At 37.7% G+C, this 20,751-nt stretch overlaps 2 protein-coding genes across 2 annotated transcripts; both read left to right on the top strand.

The window, feature by feature from the left end:
- The first annotated feature begins 827 nt into the window (after positions 1-827).
- On the top strand, positions 828-4,374 carry LOC119744558. Its single transcript, XM_038220533.1, has 3 exons — positions 828-1,292; positions 3,628-3,705; positions 3,952-4,374. Exons 1-3 carry the CDS (start codon positions 964-966, stop codon positions 4,253-4,255), a joined length of 711 nt encoding a protein of 236 aa, XP_038076461.1. The 5' UTR covers positions 828-963; the 3' UTR covers positions 4,256-4,374.
- A 7,047-nt stretch (positions 4,375-11,421) lies between these two features.
- Positions 11,422-15,130, top strand: LOC119746407. Its single transcript, XM_038223327.1, has 4 exons — positions 11,422-11,998; positions 12,903-12,978; positions 13,327-13,416; positions 13,850-15,130. Exons 1-4 carry the CDS (start codon positions 11,863-11,865, stop codon positions 14,328-14,330), a joined length of 783 nt encoding a protein of 260 aa, XP_038079255.1. The 5' UTR covers positions 11,422-11,862; the 3' UTR covers positions 14,331-15,130.
- Positions 15,131-20,751: the final 5,621 nt, after the last annotated feature.

The following is a 20,751-nucleotide window of genomic DNA, read 5'->3' as shown; positions in this document are numbered from 1 at the left end:
GGCATGTCTTTCAGTGTTACATTTCGTACTTGCATGTATACGCTCTAATATGAATTCAAATTACAAATGTTCCATATCCACATTCCAGATCCGCAATGCTTCCCGTATTTTGTTGTCCTGAGGTGGGATTTCCTGAGTTGAATGCGTGCAGGAATATTTCCGGAGGTTTTTGCAACATTCCTCCGCCTCTATTCACCTCTCCTCGACCATGGTTTTGCGCATGTCCATGTACGTATTTATTTACGACTTCGAAATGCTATTAATTTTAGAAGTTAATGCCAACTCATAATAAAATATGTTGGCAGGTCGTCGATGAATATCCTCGTTTTGGTCCGTGTTGATTGCATGAACGAAACTTCTCATTTTCATTAATACTGCCAGAATTCGGACATAAATACACGGAATGAAATGTGGTGAATTTCGAGTGTTCAATTAATTTTGTAGATTTTTGTTAATATCGAGTTGGTGGTTATGAAGCCCCATGTTGCACCCGCCAGTTAAGCAAGCAGAACGTACCACAGAATTGTGTTCATCTATACTTGTGCTCAATGTTTGCTTGCCGTGTCTGGGGATTAGTAAAGTAAACGGTGTGCTTTAATAAGCTTCAAGAAATGAGCCAAATGACCCAATGTCATGGACTCCTTAATTGTCGGTGAAAATCGGTGGGAAATTTGTAGGTTAGTCTGGGAAACCGTTAGCCCATTATATTATCTGCTACATGGGTATATGGATTCCATTACTAATTTAATTTAAATTATTACCGGTACTAATTTTAACCCCCCCCCCCAAAAAAAAACCCCCAAAAAAAGATTCAATTGATGTTACACAGCGTGTTTTTGCTTCTTGTGTTGGTTTTTTGTGTGTAAAAGATAAATAACGGAATGTATTTGGCATATTTTGTTTAAGCTTGGAACTTTGGACATTTCCACTACAAACTTCAAAATTGATACACATGATTTTCTCATGATTCTGTGTGCAGGTAGTCTTCCAACAACCACTTCCGAAACAGCTACCGATACCCCGACAAACGTTTTTACATCCGAATACTCTTCTTTTAACCCATCCACAAATGTCGATACTACACCTCTCCCCACAACCAACCCACTACCTACAACGGCTTTTACAGGGGTCGGTACCGCAACCGTCGCTGGAACTACCACAGACACAACAGCGCTATATACCACAACCGACGCTGTTACTACCACAATTTGTCCTTTATTTCCTGTTATCATTCCTTGCATCACGTTGGTCGTCTTCCTGATACTCGTATGCATCATAAATATCTGCAGAACGTAAGTACTGCAACCTTAAATCATTAATAGCCGGGAAATTACGCTTGTGTTGCCAAGTGGACTGTATAAAAAATGATACATTTTTGTTGCAAATTGAAACACCCATAGTTAGTACATCTTCAAAACTGGTTCGACAATTGGACATAATTGTAATTATCTATGTGTAGAACCGAGAAAGACCATTCCCCCCCCCCTTCCTGTCATCTTTTCACAATTAGATATTCGACCTGAGGCTCGGACTCAAAGACTATTTGTCAATGCTGCTTTAAAAAAAAGGTGAACCATGAACCATTGGACTTGAAATTGCTTCCATCACAACCCGCAGGCTAGCTATTTGTTTTGTTTGTTTTTGTTTGTTTGGAGAACAACAGACAGAGGTCGCGTAGGGAAAAACAGGGGAGTCCCCCATCCATAGATATAGTGACAAGCATCACCGATATCGAGAGGTTTTATTGATTGAACGAAAAATGGAGGTCACTTGAAAGGACAGCGTGTACAAGTGTATTGCGCACGCGTTGGGGACTTCTGATATGTTTAATTCGTTATTCCAGCTCTGCATGCACTAAATAGTATAATTGGGTGATCGGTTACGGCCCGGTCACCATTTTGAAGTCTTTAAATTTGTCTCCTGTTTTATAACCTGGACAGTAAGAATCCGCGGGTTTTATCCTAAACGGCTAATGCTATAAACTTGTAACTATAAACATATATCGACCCTGAGTAACTTTAAACATTTCGACTCTGGTCTTGAGTTCTGCATATTACTCTGACGTCATGATGACGTCATCAGGTTTCGAAATGCAAGCGACTTTTTGTACAAAATCCATCAGCTGTCATTTTAACTCATGAACAAAAGTTCATTTTGTTCATACTTTCTGGTCTGATAGAAAATTGCTTAATAAATATTTCTGATTAGAGCAGGCTTCTGGTCAAAGCCGTCTGAACTTCCTTTCCAGGACCGGACCGCAATTAGGTCAAAGTTAGGCTAATTCAAAATATAGAAATGAGCTCCAAATCAACACAAACCAAGATGTCTTCCAAACGGTTGACGTGGTGATCATAAAACCTGGTACGAACATGTCCCTCGGTCCGAAGATGCTATACATATTTGAACATTTCGACCCTGGTCTTGAGTTCTGCATATTACTTTGACGTCATGATGACGTCATCAGGTTTCGAAATGCAAGCGATTTTTTTTGTACAAAATCCATCAGCTGTCATTTTAAACTCATGACCAAAAGTTCATTTTGTTCATACTTTGTGGTCTGATAGAAAATTGCTTAATAAATATTTCTGATTAGAGCAGGCTTCAGGTCCAAGCCGTCTGAACTTCCTTTCCGGGACCGGACCGTAAGGTCAAAGTTAGGCTAATTCAAAATATAAAAAGGAGCCCAAAATCAACACAAACCAAGATGTTTTCCAAACGGTTGACGTGGTGATCATAAAACCTGGTACGAACATGTCCCTCGGTCCGAAGATGCTATACATTTTGTGACGTCGTTATGACGTCATCAGGTATGAAATTACAAGCGGTTTAAGGGCAAAATTTGACTAAATATTTCGAACTATATCTTTTGAATTAAAATCGGGCGCGTCGCCAAGGGGGGGGGGGGGAGGGGGGGACTGGTGGGGCCGGGCTCCCCTTGGCGAGCCATTGCCCCCCCCCCCCCCCCACGGCAAAAGCCGTATATATGTATTTTTGTAATTTTATTTATGGTAGTGGACCCCCCTAGTTGATACAATAGCCCCTCCTGATGTTCAGGGCTGGCGACGGCGCTGATTAAAAGGAATATCCTGTTCATTTTTCGTGAGGTGGTATATGGTGGTTTAGGCAACATTTCGTATTTCTGGGCACAAAACTGCTTGACCTTCACTCCCGGTGAGAATATAACTTGAAAACGGAAGCAATTTACTACAGACAAATAAATTATTGAAATGCTTAGTTAGGAATGCCAACCACAAAAAACAGCATAATGACGTCATCACTCAAAAGAACGCCCTCTAGCGGCACACCAAAGACAGTCAGACATTTTAATTCAGAAACCATTTGTCACATTTCAAATCGCCCTTATATATTATTTAAAAAACGCAAATGACTTTGCAAGGTTTCAGCATCATGATGTATTCAGAAGTTATCGTAGAGTTCAGGAGAATTCGAATTTCTCCCCTCCCCCCACCACCACAACAAAAATGTGTAACTTTAATGCAATGTAAATATTACTGTGCATGCCTGCAGCGTCATTCACACAATACTAATGACTGCCAATACGCTATTTGGGCCAGTGTCCGCCTGAACATTCAACCATTTTTCTGTCATTTTCCCTTTCCTGAAAAGGCGTCGAAAGCCCAACCCCCAGACAAAGAAGGGCGACGTCGAGTTTCTTCTTTATCCGCCACGTCATTCAACTAAAAAGTAAGAAACTGCAGTAATATAACGGCATAATTTATTTACAGTATATTACCTATAGGAAATAGTTCTTCTGACAATACAGTTATTAATGACAACCTTTTTTCTTCTTTTTTAAACCAACTTGTATCAAAATTTATCGTCATTGACCGCATTGGATTCAATATTTGTGTTTACTTAAACTATCTAATCCTAAAATTTCGTCTGTAATTAGTGGGTTTTTTTCTATATTCATATATTTATTGTCTACAGCCGTTACAAGCTTCGTTTCAACAAGAAAACAGGACCACCGTACAGGGCTCCCGCAGACGACAGACTGCCCGCCCATATCAACCCAGCCTTTGAGAATGAGTACGGGGGTGATCCGGCTGATCCCGTGGGGGAGTCACCCCCAGTATGTCTGGGCGGCATCCTTATCATTAGCGGGGATGAAACCAGGGAGTCAGGGAGCGCGACAGGAGAGGCCAGCCCCAAGGATCAGGAAGCGACCCACGTCATCAAAGGGCAATCGGTTGGAAAGGGTGATGATGCGCGAGAAAAGGATTCTCGAAAATAAGTTTAGTCTGAACGCAAAAAAGCTAAGCCAAATGTGAGCGTGCGAGAGAATATATTAGCAAAGGGTGTTCGTGAGGTCAAAAAAAGACATGACAGTTGGCAAGTTGGTATATATGTGCTTTTAGAAAAGGCAGATCCAGGGGGGCCAAAGGGGGCCATGCCCCCCCCCCCCAAAAAAAAGAAACCAATTTTTTTTTTTTCATGTGACATCGCAATAAAGGCAGGCAATGAGTACACCACCATCTTTTCCTCAAAAAAACATTGGTTAAAGTGGTCACAAATTGCCTCAGATCGCACCACAGAGCATCTAGAATCCAAAAAATTTGGCTTTTAGGGTGTGGCATCTTGAAAATAGATTTTCATTTTGAAGTGATAATTTTCTGGAATTAGTCATGAGCTTACCAATCGACATCGAACACAACAATCGGCCCACTACAAGTTATCAATTAATTACAACTATTGAATTAAGAGCGAGACGCTCCTAATAGGACCTAGTTTGCGCATGCGCTTTTGCGACAGTGTAGTTCATGAATAATAACTTTATAAGCTGGAGCTGTGCAGACTAACTGTACATAATTTGCATGTACGTGCAGTACATGTGCCTACACGGTAAAAGTACCGTAAAACAAGACTTAAAACCACGGGTTTGCGATCCAGTGAGAGGAAAAGACGCAAAAATAGCAGAGATTCTGATAAAACATAGGGTTTAAGCCAGGCCGGCCTGGCACGTAAATAGCCGAGCAGTGTCGCGAACTTGCCAGGCGATCATCGCGTAGCTATATGATCGGTGGACCAGGCGAGTACAAAAACACGTGATTCAAAATTAACATACATAATTTATGACTGAACGTCACTATATAGATATAATATTTAAAGCAGTTCGTTCAAAGCTTTCTGAACTGGAGCGCCCCATTTCAAAACCACTTTTTATATTTGTATAAGGGCCTTTAAAAACAAACAAGCAAATTTATTTGTTACAGGACATTATATTCCTTTAAATTTCGTTTAGAAAAGAATTTTTTTAAGCAAATATATACAACTTATTAAGCAAAGAGAAATGTGATAAGCAAAATTAGGATACCAGCCAAATGCAAAAGGGTGGTGCCTGTAACTGATTCGCTGCTGATATTTGCTAAGCACGTACATTTACTAGGAGCACTATTTTTCTGCTAAGCAGATCATCGACATTTTTTTTCTACCTTCCATTTGTCAATAATGCCTTTTATTGCTTGGGCCAAGACTAAAAGGAGCTATATATAGATTTCAAAAGGAAAACGACCCATAGCTAAGTATAGATTAAAAAAAAATTATTAGGAGCTAAACGACAATAGATACCTTTCTTGATTTGTATTGTTAATATAAAGTTAGAAATAAGTGATATGAGACGTTTTATATCTTGATCACACTAATTTTTAGCAGTGAAAAGACTGCGTAATCTATATTTTCATAAAAAAGCGAGAACTCAGATCTGTATATATATTTTATGCTATAACATTAACAAAAACAAAATATTTCAAACATTCGTACATTCCACAAAACATAGTAAAGGACGGTTAATAGTGGATAAATGTTATGAAATATCGTTTTAGGGGATGTTAAATGGATTGTAGATATTTAGGGGATATTAAATGGATTGTAGATAAAGTTTCTTTGTTGATTTGAGTTACATGAGAGAAAATATTTTGTCATTCAGTAACCCAGATTTTGTTAGCATTTTTCCTTTGATCGTGTCACCGCGATACCAGTAGTAATAGAACTGGGTCATTCCATGTCAGACCAACGCACTTTTTTACCTCATGTCTTCCGATTTTAATAAAAATTACTGTACTTGTAGGTCCTGATGAGCAATGAATACACACCAATTTTTAGCCCGATCCGACCTACCATGTGGTCAGGGCAGAAGCCACAAAAAAATGGCATTTTTAGCGTAAAATACCACCCTTTTGGTATAAATATGTCAAAACTATGGCAATTTTCATCGAATATATGTGAATTTGGTATTAAAATAATGAGGATTGCATGCTTAAAGCACTTCTTTTGTCAAAATTAAATTTTGTGAAAAGTAGGTCACGTGACCTTTAATATGCTATCGTGACCTTTGACCCATTTTTTGTAATAATGTATCATTTCGAAAATCAACGAAATAAAAATAACTTGCTAGAGCATGTCTTCCTCTATCAGAATCTACTAAAAATCAGTTGGGGTCTTCAAAATTTACAACTTTATGACTACTTTTGTACAGTTGGTAGGTTACAAATGAGTCAATTTATAGACTTTACATAAGAAATACACTAACACAACTTACTATTCTGTTTCTTAAGTTACTAAAATTAATCTAGATTTTTATGTATAAAGTACAAAGCCAGGAAAAACAAAATTCTACCTTCTGATTCCAAAGAAACTGTCTAATCAGAATATCTGGACTCAGAAGTGTGCTAACCACTAACAGTAACCAGGCCTTCACCCAGTACAGCGGACTCACGCCCAGGTGAAATTCATCTCAAAGGAACAAAATGCCAAGTCTGTGAGAGTCATTAAAGTTCAAGAAGCACAGTGATGAATGAGTAAGGTAACTTTGATTGCGATATTGAGTATTATCTTCAAGCAAACTTGAATCCTAGACCCTGATTAGTCCATCTATAGCAACAACTGTGTGATTTTATATAATATTGCACAGCTATATTGCACCCCAGATATTAAAAATGTACGTGTACATATGTTGTGTTATTTCCTGCAGAACGGACCAATACACTACATGTATGCACGTACATCTTCACCGCGTGTACGCATTTGATATCAAGTTTGCTTGAAGATAAATTGGTTATAAATCCCACTTGCGCTCGTGGAACACGGAATTATGTAGTGCATTGAGTGGCATATGGGTCACAGCAGCATTGAATTATTTCATATTCCAAGCGCGCTCGTGGGATAACTAATTATCAGTGGCACCAAGGAGGGGGGGGGGAGGGGGGCTTGAACCCACCCCCAACATTGTCAATTTGTTTGTTTGATTTTAGGCTAGTTTTTGTTGGTCCAATCTTTTACAGAAATTTGAACAAAAAACGATTTATGACCCCCCCCCCCCCCCCCCACCAAAAGCCAAATCCTGGGTGCGCCACTGCTGATAATTTACACTATGAGTCTGGTTAGACCTCATCAGCCCTCAGAATGAAAAATTCACAAACCAAGATATATTTTAGTAACTTTAGAAACAGAATAGTAAGTTGTGTTGGTGTATTTCTTATGTAAAGTCTATAAATTGACTCATTTGTAACCTACCAACTGTACAAAAATAGTCATAAAGTTGTAAATTTTGAAGACCCCAACTGATTTTTAGTAGATTCTGATAGAGGAAGACATGCTCTAGCAAGTTATTTTTATTTCGTTGATTTTCGAAATGATACATTATTACAAAAAATGGGTCAAAGGTCACGATAGCATATTAAAGGTCACGTGACCTACTTTTCACAAAATTTAATTTTGACAAAAGAAGTGCTTTAAGCATGCAATCCTCATTATTTTAACAACAAATTCACATATATTCGATGAAAATTGCCATAGTTTTGACATATTTATACCAAAAGGGTGGTATTTTACTCTAAAAATGCCATTTTTTTGTGGATTCTGCCCTGACCACATAATAGGTCGGATCGGGCTAAAAATTGGTGTGTATTCATTGCTCATTAGGACCTACAAGCACAGCAATTTTTATCAAAATCGGAAGACATGAGGTAAAAAAGTGCGTTGGTCTGACATGGAATGACCCAACTGTGTAAAGATCAACTTGCATGCATGGGCTGAATTAAAATTAAAATTTCGGACTTCTCGTTCCATTTCTGTATCAGATCAATCTTTGTGTTTAAAATGGAGAAAACGTTTAATTTTAGTGTTCTGATTGAAATCTCTTGCGCTTAACTAACTCGAGCCTGTTAGCTCATCTTTTCAGTCATTTTGACTGATAATATCTTGGCGTAGTCGCGTTGTTTTTTGGGTTTTTTTTTAAACTTATTAATTACCACCTGCTTATATTATTTAAGTTATAACATAATTTATTCCAAAACTGGTATAGCTAGGCTACGTTTGACGGCAAACATCACGGTCGGTAATTTCCCTCACAACTTTTCAAACTTATTTTGTGACCCTGCAATAGACGCCTCGTGATGTTCAGATTTGTTTCTACGTAATGAAAACAAAGTGAAATCTGCGATGCGCTGCGAGGGAAACAAGTGCGAGTGCACAACTAATTCTGGCCGTATTGCAAGAGGTCTTGCATGAAATCAATCAAAACAATCCCTGCCAGAGCTTAAAAATGCGACGCCAAAAATTGCGACGCTGATGGCAAATGAAGGAACACCATACTTATGGTCAATTTTCGGGATCGAAAGACAGACCGACCGTTCTGACCATACCACCCTTGTGGGGTGATGTTCCTTTCAGGACACATCACCCCACTTTTTTTCACAATAGAAAAACATCACCCCAGAAGGGAATCTTTAGAAAAAGGGATAATGGGAACACAATGCTATCACCCCACAATTCCGTCTGGCTGGAAAGTCCGACCGACCGACCAAGTGACATGTTGAGGCTCCTGCCAGAGCTTAAACATAGGAAGTTGTTAGAAAAACCCCTGAAATCTCCAGTTGAGAAACACCCCCCCCCCAGGCGAATGAAAAATAGGCATCACGAGACCCTTTAGGAAGATAGATCAGAAATAGTTATCAGGAACCCCTAAGATGGTAGAAATAGGTAGTGGCAATTGATACTCCCTAGGAGGATAGAAAAAGTGTGAGTTTACAATAAGGTCAAGGCGTGTTGCAAGAAGTCTTTCATGACAGTCTTGCATGAAATCAATCAAAATGATCCCTGCCAGAATGCGACGCCGATGACAGCAGCATGAATTCGTTCTTTTGCAAGAGACATACCCCTTAGAATTCAACGAAAATCGTGCCTATTGCGAAGGACTGTATTTTTGAGTTTTTAATTTCTGGGTTATTTCTAATGAAACACAAAAATAAAATTTTATTAAAAAAAGGGAAATCTTTGTGATTATACGGCCCAACCACTACAGAAAATACCATGTGACTATAACAACGCTGCATATATCTTGCCTTCGTTTACAAATGAACAACTTTACGAATTGCTGCAAACATTTTTAGAGTGCATTTACGGCATGGCATTTGCTCAAGTTTTGTAAAATATTTTTGGTCAATTTTTTGGCAACCGACCAACCGATGCTAAAGTGACTTGACTTTTGTAGAAGCTCCTACCAGAGCTTAACAATAATAACCAATCAAATTTCACAAAGAGTTCTCATCTGTGATTGGTCCAAAGTAAACAAGCACGTACCCGATTGGCCGTGCAGCATTGGTCAATCTGATTGGTTTATCTGTGACCTCAACCAAGTTCGACCCAGATCACCTGCCGCGCATATGCAACGCGAAAAACCGTAGTACAGTAGTACGAACAATTACAATGAGATTGGTCGGAGCCTCCGAAGAATGCACGAGATAGTCGGCCATGATTGAGAGTGAAGTAAAACTTTATCTTCATTTGTGGAACTTGTGTAGAGAAAGGAAAGCAATGAAGTTACAAATTAATACCAGTATGCTCTCGATCTTTCTGTACAATCGTCTTGGAGGCTTTCCTGTAAGTCATAATTTTTTGTTACACTCTAACTTTTTGGGGGCAGCATTGTAAGAAGGCTGCTCGTCGGAAGTAGCATTAAATTAAATTTAAGATTAAATTTAGATTAGTAAAACTTAATATTATGGTATTAAGCCATTTTGGCGTATTGTATAACCTTGAGGCTTAACTTTACAGAATCGACATTAAGCTGGGAAAACTGTAACAATGGCTAAAGAAAACGTTGCTGAGTGACGGTATCTAATTACACTGAGGGCGTAAAGCGTTAAACCCGTACACGCCATGAAAAAAATATATATTGTTAGGCCAAATAAAAAAATACACCATGTTAAGCGTCCTGCCTTTTTTTAAAAAGGAAGGAGGAGGCCTTTTTTTCCCCAAAATGACAGCCCGACCCGGCTGTTTTTTGAGATGGCAGCCAGTTTTTTTTTAAATGGCCGCCACTTGAACTCAGGAAATGACATACTTACAAGCTTTATATGGGCTAGATGCAACAGACAAAGAGGCCAAAATAATGTCAATATTTAAAATTTATCATTTTGGTTTTTTTTTTTTGGGGGGGGGAGGTTTGCAATAAAAAAAAAGGCGGCCTCGAAAAAGGAAGCAGGGGGAGACGCTAAACAGGTGGTTTTTTGTTTTTTTGGCCTTATAGGCCTAAATAAGCTGCATGTAAGTCTGTGTGAATTTATTGGACTATGACAGTTGTCACCGTACGTCAGATGCTTTTAGTAGGGACAATCTTTGGCATCGCTGAGTTTCATTTAGTTTTCAGATTTTGCTTAGTTTTAATCTTGTAATGTGGAGCAATGATTTAGGCAGAGTAAAAAAGAGAAACAGTTTCTCATCGGTTTTGTCTTATAATATAAGGAGGCAGGCCATCTTCTCTTCTCCTTTTTTCCACAAGGTGGCAGATTTTCCAAGATAGTGGATGGTTTCTACCATTTTCTCGACTCTTTTGGTGATACAAAATTGTGTCCAGAGGAACCAGAACTGTCATCCATTGCTAACATGTTAGAAACAAATATAAAGACAAAAGTGCAAATGTATTGCAAATAGTATTAATTTAAAAAGGAGGAAGCGGTAAAAAAAAAAGGGAAGCGGGCGGGGATGAGAAACTGGTTAATTTTTTTACTTGGCCTATTAAAGAACAGAGCTTTGTTCTTGATAAAAAGCAGAGTCAAGACAGTTTCAACAGCTTTTCCACAAAATGAATTTCCATAAAACCCCCGTTTTCAACTTTACACTCTATGCCACCGCAAAGTGCTGCATTGATGTCCTCTATTTTTGTCACAATTTTGTATGCAGGTAATTTTTAATACTAAACAAATGTATTTCATCTGATAAAACTCACACAAATACACCCGAAATGTGTACCTTTTAGAAAGATTTGGAAAAGGAAGTAAAAGCTATTATAATCAATGCAGCTTCAGATTTGAATCAAATTCAACCCCAGCCCACCTTCAAACTATAGATGTGAATCCAAAACCTCTTCAATTTGTTATTTACGCACATGAAAACCCAGACATGTTTGTATGTAAGGATACACAATACTCTTTTCATAGCAGTGACCAGGAACTTACATTTTGAATAATAAAAGAGCATAGTATGCAGGCGGTAATAAAGCCCTGTGTATAGCTAACCATGGAACAGGTCACAAACATGTACTTGAGTGTACACGGAAATAACACTGCAATTAATGTGCGCACCATGTATAGTGCAGTTCATTCTCGAATTTGCGCTCACTGTTGTCAAATCATTCCACCTCCACATCCGCAATTCAAGACTCTCTGGGACTACACTTCTTTCTCCAATTTAATAAGTGATTCTCGCTGTGATTGTCAGTCATTATAACTTTAACTGTGACGATCGGCAGGTATAAAGTTGGCTGCAGGTGAAATTGCTGAGCCTACTTTAATATTTGGACACCGTTTGTTGGCAGCATAGTGCCAAATTCCAATATCCGGGATGTCGGATGACTGCAGCATTTTACCGATGAGAGACTACTGCCTCATGAACCAAGGAGAGTCGGCAAGGGTGGTATGCAAGGACATTGCCTGTCCACCACCTGAACTGCCAGGGCCACCACCAGAATGTTCCCCATGTAAGTGCAAATTAGTTTATGCTTTGGTATACTGTGATTGTTGGTTCGTTTGTAAGGTAATATACAACTTTTGCAAACATCAAAAAACAAAACGAACACATTTTTATGAAATACCTTCCTTGACTGGAAGTGAATAATAGGTCACAAGCATCTGGTGAAATCATGGACAGTCATTAATTAACAGAAACTGTAATTGACAGCAAGCACAAACACTGCTTAAAACACCAGTCTTTATTGTTGATATCCAATGTATCAATAAGGGAATAAATGTGTGCTCCGGAGGTTTTTATCACTCGTTTAATACCGCTTAGAGTCTGGGTGCTGATAATTACCCGAGCCGGAGGCGAGGGTAATTATCAGCACCCAGACTCTAAGCGGTATTAAACGAGTGATAAATACCGACCGAGCACATATTTATTCCCATTCATAAATACCTTATCCGTAAAAAAATTTCAAATAATTCGTTCAAAAAATCCCGATTTTGTTCAACAAGTTCACTTCATGCTTTTTGAAACACCCCTCTAGCAAAATAATGGAGTGTTCGGCCTGCGAGTAAGATGTAAACAACCCTTTTATGGAGATTGACGCGCGCGTAACATGTTCTGCGCGATGTCACGCAGAACGCACCTGGGGCGTTGCGTTTTGAATTTAGAACTATAAAATTCTGACTCGCTTGTAGTGTTGCGCATGCCTACGTGAGGATTGTGAACGTTCAACCAATGAAACGGTAAGAGGCACTGGATTTTTAGGAGTCCACATTTTATTGTGACACTGGAAAAGTGTTTAAGACCAGCTAGCCATGTCTTTATCATCCGTTTAATACCGGCCACGTGACGGGCTCTCGACCAATAGGAATAGCTAAACTGTCTGAGGTATTTATGAATGTGATTTTAAATATTTCCAGATATATATCCTGACTACTCGCTGTTATTTCTTCTCGGGCTGTTGGGTCCCCTTGTGGTTTGCGTGATTTACAAACTGTAAGTAAACATTTAACAGTGTTATTGCATGGTTTGGATGTGACGTTTACACGTACGTTTTTCGTTTACAAATTTTATGTACTACCAGTAAACAACATTAAATTGCTTTAGCAGATTATCCAGATGAGTCAGAGAGGTCACACATCCCCACCCCCGCCCGGATATTAGAAATAAAAATGAATATTTGGCCACATGGCTTATGGTTGATTAGTTGAACGACCGAGCTACCTTGTTCATCCACTCAAAAGTCATGTCCTCATTGGTCAGTGTGCACTGTTTGATGGATGGACAGGAAGGTTCCATTGGAACCCCCCAGCAAATGACATTGAATCAATGTTTTATTTTCAGTTATTATAGGAGTCGCAAGAGAGGAGCCCCTAAAAATGCTGATATTGACTTGGACAAGGCACACTATCCCCCAACAGTTTCTTCTTCCAGGTGTGAATCTGTCCATAAGTTTAAGGTTGATGATGTCCCCTATTGATACTGATACCATATAATTGCATGGTTTATTGGGTGGTGGAAAAAGGGATCCGCATGTTCAATTATTGATATCGCATCCGGGTAACGGCTTTTAATTGCTGTATATGAATGAATGTATCATCAATTTAATTCTTCTTGTCTTAGAGGGAAGTAACAAATAAATACATTTTAAAATGTAAGTGCTGATAAGGTTCAAATTTCAGGCACCGGTTGTATGAACATAAGGTTTTGATACAATTACATGTAATTATAAACTCATTAATCTGTTTTCAGATTTTGGAATGTGTATAAAAAAGATTAGATTTCAGTGCTGCTTGAATTTGCAGTGAGGTTGATGTGGAGTCCATTTTACAATTATTTAAAAAAAAAAGTTTCTTTTTTTTGTAAGGCATGGGTACAGCTTCGACTTTCAGACAAAATTCAAAAAGTCCAAGGAGATCCCAGAAGAGGAGCTTTCAAAGAAAGCCTCGAGCAACAAGGGCCCGGCCGGGCAAAATCAGAATGATGCCCCAAAGAAGGAAGCAGCAGCTGGTCCAAAGTGTACAAGCACCACAGAGGACGAGAGGAGTGGGTTTGAGAGGCCCAGCGGGGCAGGGAAGGTAGGTCCCAAGAATGAGGCTGGAGTCAGACCACGAAGCATTGCCAATAATGGCAGTGGACCAGAGAAAGAGGCAAAAGTCAGACCTCAAAGCATTGCCAATAATGCCAGAGTCAAGCCACACCCTCGAGAACCAAGTAAGAAAGACAACAGGGGGAGCACTGTCAAAGAGGACAACATGTATACTGAACCCTCAAAGAAAATATCGAACAAAGACAGGCAAAAAACTGACTCTGGCCGAAAGACCCCTACAGATCTAGAAAAGAAATAGAAGAAAAAGGATACAAGTGGGTTTCCCAGTTACATTCAGAGGCTGACTCTTAAATATACGGAGCTGTATCAAATGGTACAGTGTCCAAACTTGGGCAGAAATAGGAGCTGGGAATAAGGGGAGTGGGGTTTCCAGGGATTGCAGACAAAAATTTTAAAAAAAGATTTTACTGACAAGTTTGTCAGTATCTCCAGAATAGGCTGACAGATCTGGACTAAGATTATAGGGGTAAGCTAGACGGGTGCAGCGATATAAGGCCACAAAAATTGGGGGGCACAAAATGTTGTAAATAATGGCTTCAAGAAACTTTAGAAAACGTTGGTAAATTTGCAAAATTTCAACAAGATTTTGGTTTTGGGTTTTGGTGTAAATAAGGCTAGCCTTATTTTGGCTGAGAATATGGGGGAACAATAATGGGTATGTAAGACACACAAAATTATTTTAGGTGAAATTGTATTGATTTTCTTAGAAATCTGGAGTAAGCATCCTTGGACAAGTTACAGAATGAAATCGTGTGTACAAAAGTTGTAAGTGAGTTTAATTTTGTCTGCAGCTTTTTGTTACATATATACAATGTATTTTCTCTTGCTCTGATTTCAAGTGTTATTTTTTAAAGACTTTCCAATATTCAAGATGAGGTAGCTTGATGCATTTTGAAAGGAAAGAGTATTTTTATTTCAAATATAAAGTGTTAAACAACATTTATCATAACGGAGGATGACTTTTTAAAAACGCTTTCTAAATTGTAGAGTTGGATTACATTCTTCTTTTATCGTTAGCTCCAAGCAGTTGAAAAGGATTAAGTAATCAATTATGTATTCAGACAATTATTTAATCAAAAGACATCCATTTTAAACTATGGAGTAAAAAAGAAGAAGAAATAATTCAAAACCAGATTAAGCCCAATTCATAAGGATTATTGTTGTAAATTTGCTTGTAGTAAAATTGCATTGAGATTGCTGGGCGTGTATTACGGTACCTTTAAAATATGCATATTGTAAGACACAGTTACACAGAAGAAGCATAACATTTAAAGAAATATTTTTGTGAGACTTCAATTGTCAATTCACAAGGGGAGCAAATTTATACTGTTCATAAGCTTGACTGGGCTATTTTACCTTTGACTTATTGCCATGTTCATGTAGCTACATGTATGTGTAGTATTTTTTCAAGGACAAATGTTTTTCGCCTTTTAAATATTCAGTATCTTATATCTTAAATGTACATTGTATATATGCATCATGCTTTATATCTCTATATATTATAAAGGGTGAGTAAAAAAAAGCAGAACCCAAAACCCAAAAATAGATTTCATATGTAAAAGAATATGTAGCACCAAACATAATAATGACTGGGAAGCCAATTTCATAACCTACTTTTAGATGAAAAAAATTACTGAAATTTGTCAATCCGTTCAAAGAATATCACCATTTAAACGCAACGACCCTAAAACCTGTCTCGTCCAAAAAAAAATGTTTTGTGTGTTTTGAATGTTAGGAACAACAAAGAAAATGACACAGAATAATTGTTTCAACAACTGTCACCAACTGTAGTACACAATATCTTGATTAACAACCCTGGTTAGGCAAACAATCTACTTTTTTTTTTTTAAAGATGGGCTTTAAAAAGGACTTTGTTGCATATTGTCAATGTTTAAACTGAGAGTTTATCACTGGTGATGCTTGAAGACAACTGTGACGACGATTCTTGAAATCGCACTTTTTTGGACAAGACAGGTTTTAGGGTCATTGTGTTTAAATGGTGATATTCTTTGAACAGATTGAGCATTTACAGTCATTTTTTCATCTAAAAGTAGCTTATGAAATTGGCTTTCTAGTCATTATTATTGTTGGTGCTACATATGTTTTTTAAATATGAAAAATAATTTTGGGCGTTGGGTTCCGCTTTTTTTGACTCACCCTGTACAACTGAAATCTTTTATATGTCTTTCAAGTAAGCTGTAAGCTAAGAAAAATGTACATTTTGGAGCAATGTACATAGTGTTATAAAATGTCTGTCAGTTGATTGGGACTTGCAGAACAATTGTTATTTTTGTGAGAAAGAAAAAGAAAACGTTGAAAGGACAACAAAAGCAATACAACATATAATTGTGGGTTGCTAGGGGTATTCCTAGCCCAGCCTGAGTAATGTTGTGTGTGGGTGATGTAGAGGTTGAGAGTTCATATCACGCTAGCTGAGCTAGCTAGGACAACAGTAGGGCAACATGCATCATGTAGGGAAAAGAAATCATGCTTGTAATGGGTTAAAAAACAAGGTATTCGGTCTCCAATGCCGCAGCGAGATATTCGAACTGTATATTAATTATTGTAAAATGGACATGCATTTGAATAATGAATGATGATATTTAAGAAAGTCTTCTCTTTTTTTTGCTAGCACTTGTATGTTACGCAGAATAATATCCGACACAGGCTGTGTACAATAGGCGTTCATGGCTATTGTGATATTGAACTTCATGCGCAGCATATTATTAACCTTTGTAAATGTTGCTGGTTGGACTTTGTGTGTATTTATAGCATAATAAAGGCGCAGCTGTCGTGCTGTGATTACTAATGCTGGAAATATGCACGCTACTCATGTAAGCAGTCGTGATGAATGTGTTTATTTGTTATGCTAATTTTGTTTCACTGTCATCATAACAAATTTAACCCACCAAAATGGAATCAGGAAACAGTCTTACCAAAAAATAAAGATATTCAGCCCTATATAAGGTATGCAAAATGCAAGCAGTCTTTCCATTATACAATGTACAGTCGACTCTCGTTATAACAAACTCGTTCGGACCTAGCCAAATTGTTTGTTATATCAGAATTTTGTATTAAGAGGAACATCAGTCCCATTCATTGTGCAGATAAATGCACAGTCAGGACCAAGGCTTTATGTTTGTTATAACCAGAATTTTGTATTAACAGAGTTTGTACTAAAGAGAGTCGACTGTAGTACTGAATGGATCAACATGCACCAAATTTGTTGTTTTGTCCAATTTGGGGAAGTCGGGGTTAAAGCACTTAACAAAAAATCCCATAGTATTCCACTATGATTTCTGTTATTGTTTTTTTCGTTTTGCGTAAGAAAAAAAGACTTCAAATGAACTTTTTTTCTTTATTGTAAAAAAATATAGATATTACCTTTACAATGCTGATTGAAATTTTGGAAATGAACTCCCCTTGGCACAATTACACCCATTAAAAGTTTGTGTATCACATAGGTGAAAACAGTCTGTCCAAGTGATTTCGTCCTGTTTCTTGAACTGATAAACCTCTACAAATTGACAAAAAAAGTATGCTCTGAATCTTAAAAAGTATTTTTGAGACATCAAAAGAAACATTATGTCATGGGCTACAAAGTGCGTTTTAAACGAAATGATGTTAATTGGAAAGAACAATAAGTAAACATTGGATATAAACATCCACATAACTATTCTTTACCCAAAAAAATGGATGTTTTTGTGTTATCCTTGCGAGAACCATGCGAAAACAAATTTCGAGGGTAACCATTTTTACTCTCAAAAATTGAGGTGAGTGCTACTTGTGAATCCTGCCACACGCGCACTGTGCTTCGCATTCTGCGGACATGCGCGAAACAACATGTCACACACGTGTGCGGTACATTGAATTGACACGGCTGGAAATGCGTATGTCACAAAATGCATAGCTGCCAACATTTCAAAATCCCAATTAGTAATCAACCCGCGCGGTCATTTTCATCTTCTCGTTTTATCAAAACCTTTACCAACATCGAGTACAGGTACATGGTTTACATGTACACATACATGTGCATACCCTTCTTGTTGTGAATAATAATGTACTGTAGGCCAAAAGATAATTTAAAAAAAAAAAAAAAAAAAAAAAAAAAAAAACTTTTTTTTTTTTTTTAATTAATTTTGTTTTAATTTTTAATGTGTGTATTTGTTTGTTGAAGTCAAATAAATAATAACATCAATAACATGTGCGCATATTTTTTGGAGATGCATGCTATCGATGTTGAGTTTCGAGTTCGTATCATGTTTTTACACACAATGATCTATGGCCACCGTATGCAATAGAAATATCCCGCCAACATACCTTGCAAACGCATGCTGATTTATCTTTTCTGTCCGTTGTGACAAACTCAAACTCTATTACCAATTATTCCAACCATACTCTTATTAAATTCTCGCACTGATGGGTCTCATCCCGGCAATAAGCGACTAAATGTGCTCACGATCGTCACTGAAAAGTACTCACATACAGTACACACAACCACACATCCACGAGATGCACACAAATGACACACCATTGAAAATATTTTTAGTCTGGTCCTCAAGTACTCCACTGCGCACACTGCATTGATGTCTATCAGGTGCTTGACTGCATTCTTATTAGACTTGTCACCAGTCCATCCATTATCGCGACATTTCGCCAGAAGTTTTCGGTCAAAAACGATACTTTTTTTTTTCGTTAGGTAGAAAATGGGAAATTCGTAATGTTTTAGTGGCAAATCGTATTTTCGTAATTTAACAAACAATTCGTAATAATTACGAAAAAATCGTACTAGTTGGCAGCTATGAAAATGTCCGCCGCGTCTGATGTAAACAACTGGTTTTTTTTTTTTTCATAGGACATTAGGGATGAAAACCAGACCTTTGAAATAGGATAAGTAAACAATCCAAAACATGATTTTTAGGGATTTCAGCCTGGAATGCAACTTTGAGGATCACAAATTTGAAAAAAAGACTAATGACAAACTTTTTGGTCCTATCTTCATGTCAAGCCCAACCAAAAAGCATCTGTTGTTTTCAGAACAGATCACAAGTGCAAATGCAAACTTCTAAACGTAACACAATCTGACAACTTCTACATTCAGTTTTTCTTATTAAATTTTATTGAATTTTCTTTCCAACAGAAAAAAAAAATCAGTAAAAAGTAAATAAAAGTTACATGCACTTATTTTTCCTTTTTTTTCTCCATCCATGATTAGGGAACCCAAATTAACATTTATTCTCACACAAAACGTGTCTGTCCAGCATTTACTATAGTGACAAGTGACGAGTGAAAAACAAATAGGACAAACACAGAAGACAATTTTTAAGTGTGGTGTGATGACTTGTCATTGGAAATACATGTACACACCAGGCATGGTTACTGACACAGCCCAAGTGTTTGGAGCCACTTAACAGTAAACTGTGCTGAGCATAATACTACTTGTAACCAAGCAAAAACCTTTGATGAGTACCAGTAACCAATTGTATGCTTAACACCCAAAATTTCGGATGTAGTAAACTGTTTCAGCATAGCAAAACGTTGCTGTGTTAACATTTTTGACAGCTCCGTGTAATTGAGCAAGTGTCAGTTCACATGCAAATGTTCAGTTTTATAAAAAAAAAAATTACTTCAATACGTCATGGGGACTAGTGAAGGGTTAAAACCTAGACAAATACCGCCAAACTCTGTTGGTTTGTACTCCACCTGTGCAAGTTCAAATTTCGAACGAAAAAAAAAAATCATAAGTTAGTTAAAGCACCCTGGCTGAATTGGTCAGGCTGCTTTCGCTCAACAAACCCGTATGCGTGGAAGAAAATATTGATTCTCAAATGTTGAGAAACATTTTCCCACGCTTGACAAATTTGTGTGCTTAGCAGCCCTTGAGCAATCAATGTAAAACTAAGAACACCCAATGTAAATCAACATGTGGAAATTACATGACACAGCAGGATATTGGATAAAATACTACATGTAGATACTATTCAGAGGTTATTTGTTAAACTCCGCATTACAATTATTGCCGTTTAAGGACCTGCAAATTGGTAATCTGCATATTTGAATCTTTCTTTTTTTTTCCCAGCAAATAAACCAGACATAGAAACTGACTTTGTGCATAAATAATCATAACATTGAACAAAGACATTGACACATTGGCAAAACGCCAACCTTGGGCGAGATATAGGTCAGTTGGTACAGCTCTCGTAGGTCGCACGTTCAAACCCAGTTTCAGTCAATATCTTTATTCATTTATATAACTAAATCTCATGAGCGGAGCCAAAGTCCAACTGAAAGAAATAAAACTTGATATTTTCTGTACATACTTCATTTGACTGCAGACATCTGTACACATAAACAACTGCTCAAACATTTTTAAGTATACAAAATTTTCCTTCAATAGTACATGAACATTTTATGCTATATCATTTTAATACACATATGGAATCAGGCCATCTGGTAAGCTTGGATAAATGGATAGTCGGTAAGCCATGCAATGGACTTGTTAATATACATCCATTATTTCTTGATATTTGTCAACAAGGAAAATGTCACAGAGTTTTTCACTGAACCCGACTCAAAGCCGTTTCTGACTCGCAACGACTGAGAGGTGGGAGTCAATGTATTTTTAGCACGGAAAATTCCATGACCTCTGAACTGAAACT

The sequence above is a fragment of the Patiria miniata genome, unplaced genomic scaffold, assembly GCF_015706575.1.
Source record: "Patiria miniata isolate m_02_andy unplaced genomic scaffold, ASM1570657v1 HiC_scaffold_7, whole genome shotgun sequence".
In the NCBI taxonomy this organism is placed as follows: domain Eukaryota; kingdom Metazoa; phylum Echinodermata; class Asteroidea; order Valvatida; family Asterinidae; genus Patiria; species Patiria miniata.
The sequence above is the reverse complement of the archived record's forward strand: the minus strand, read 5'-3'. Positions and strand labels throughout refer to the sequence as shown.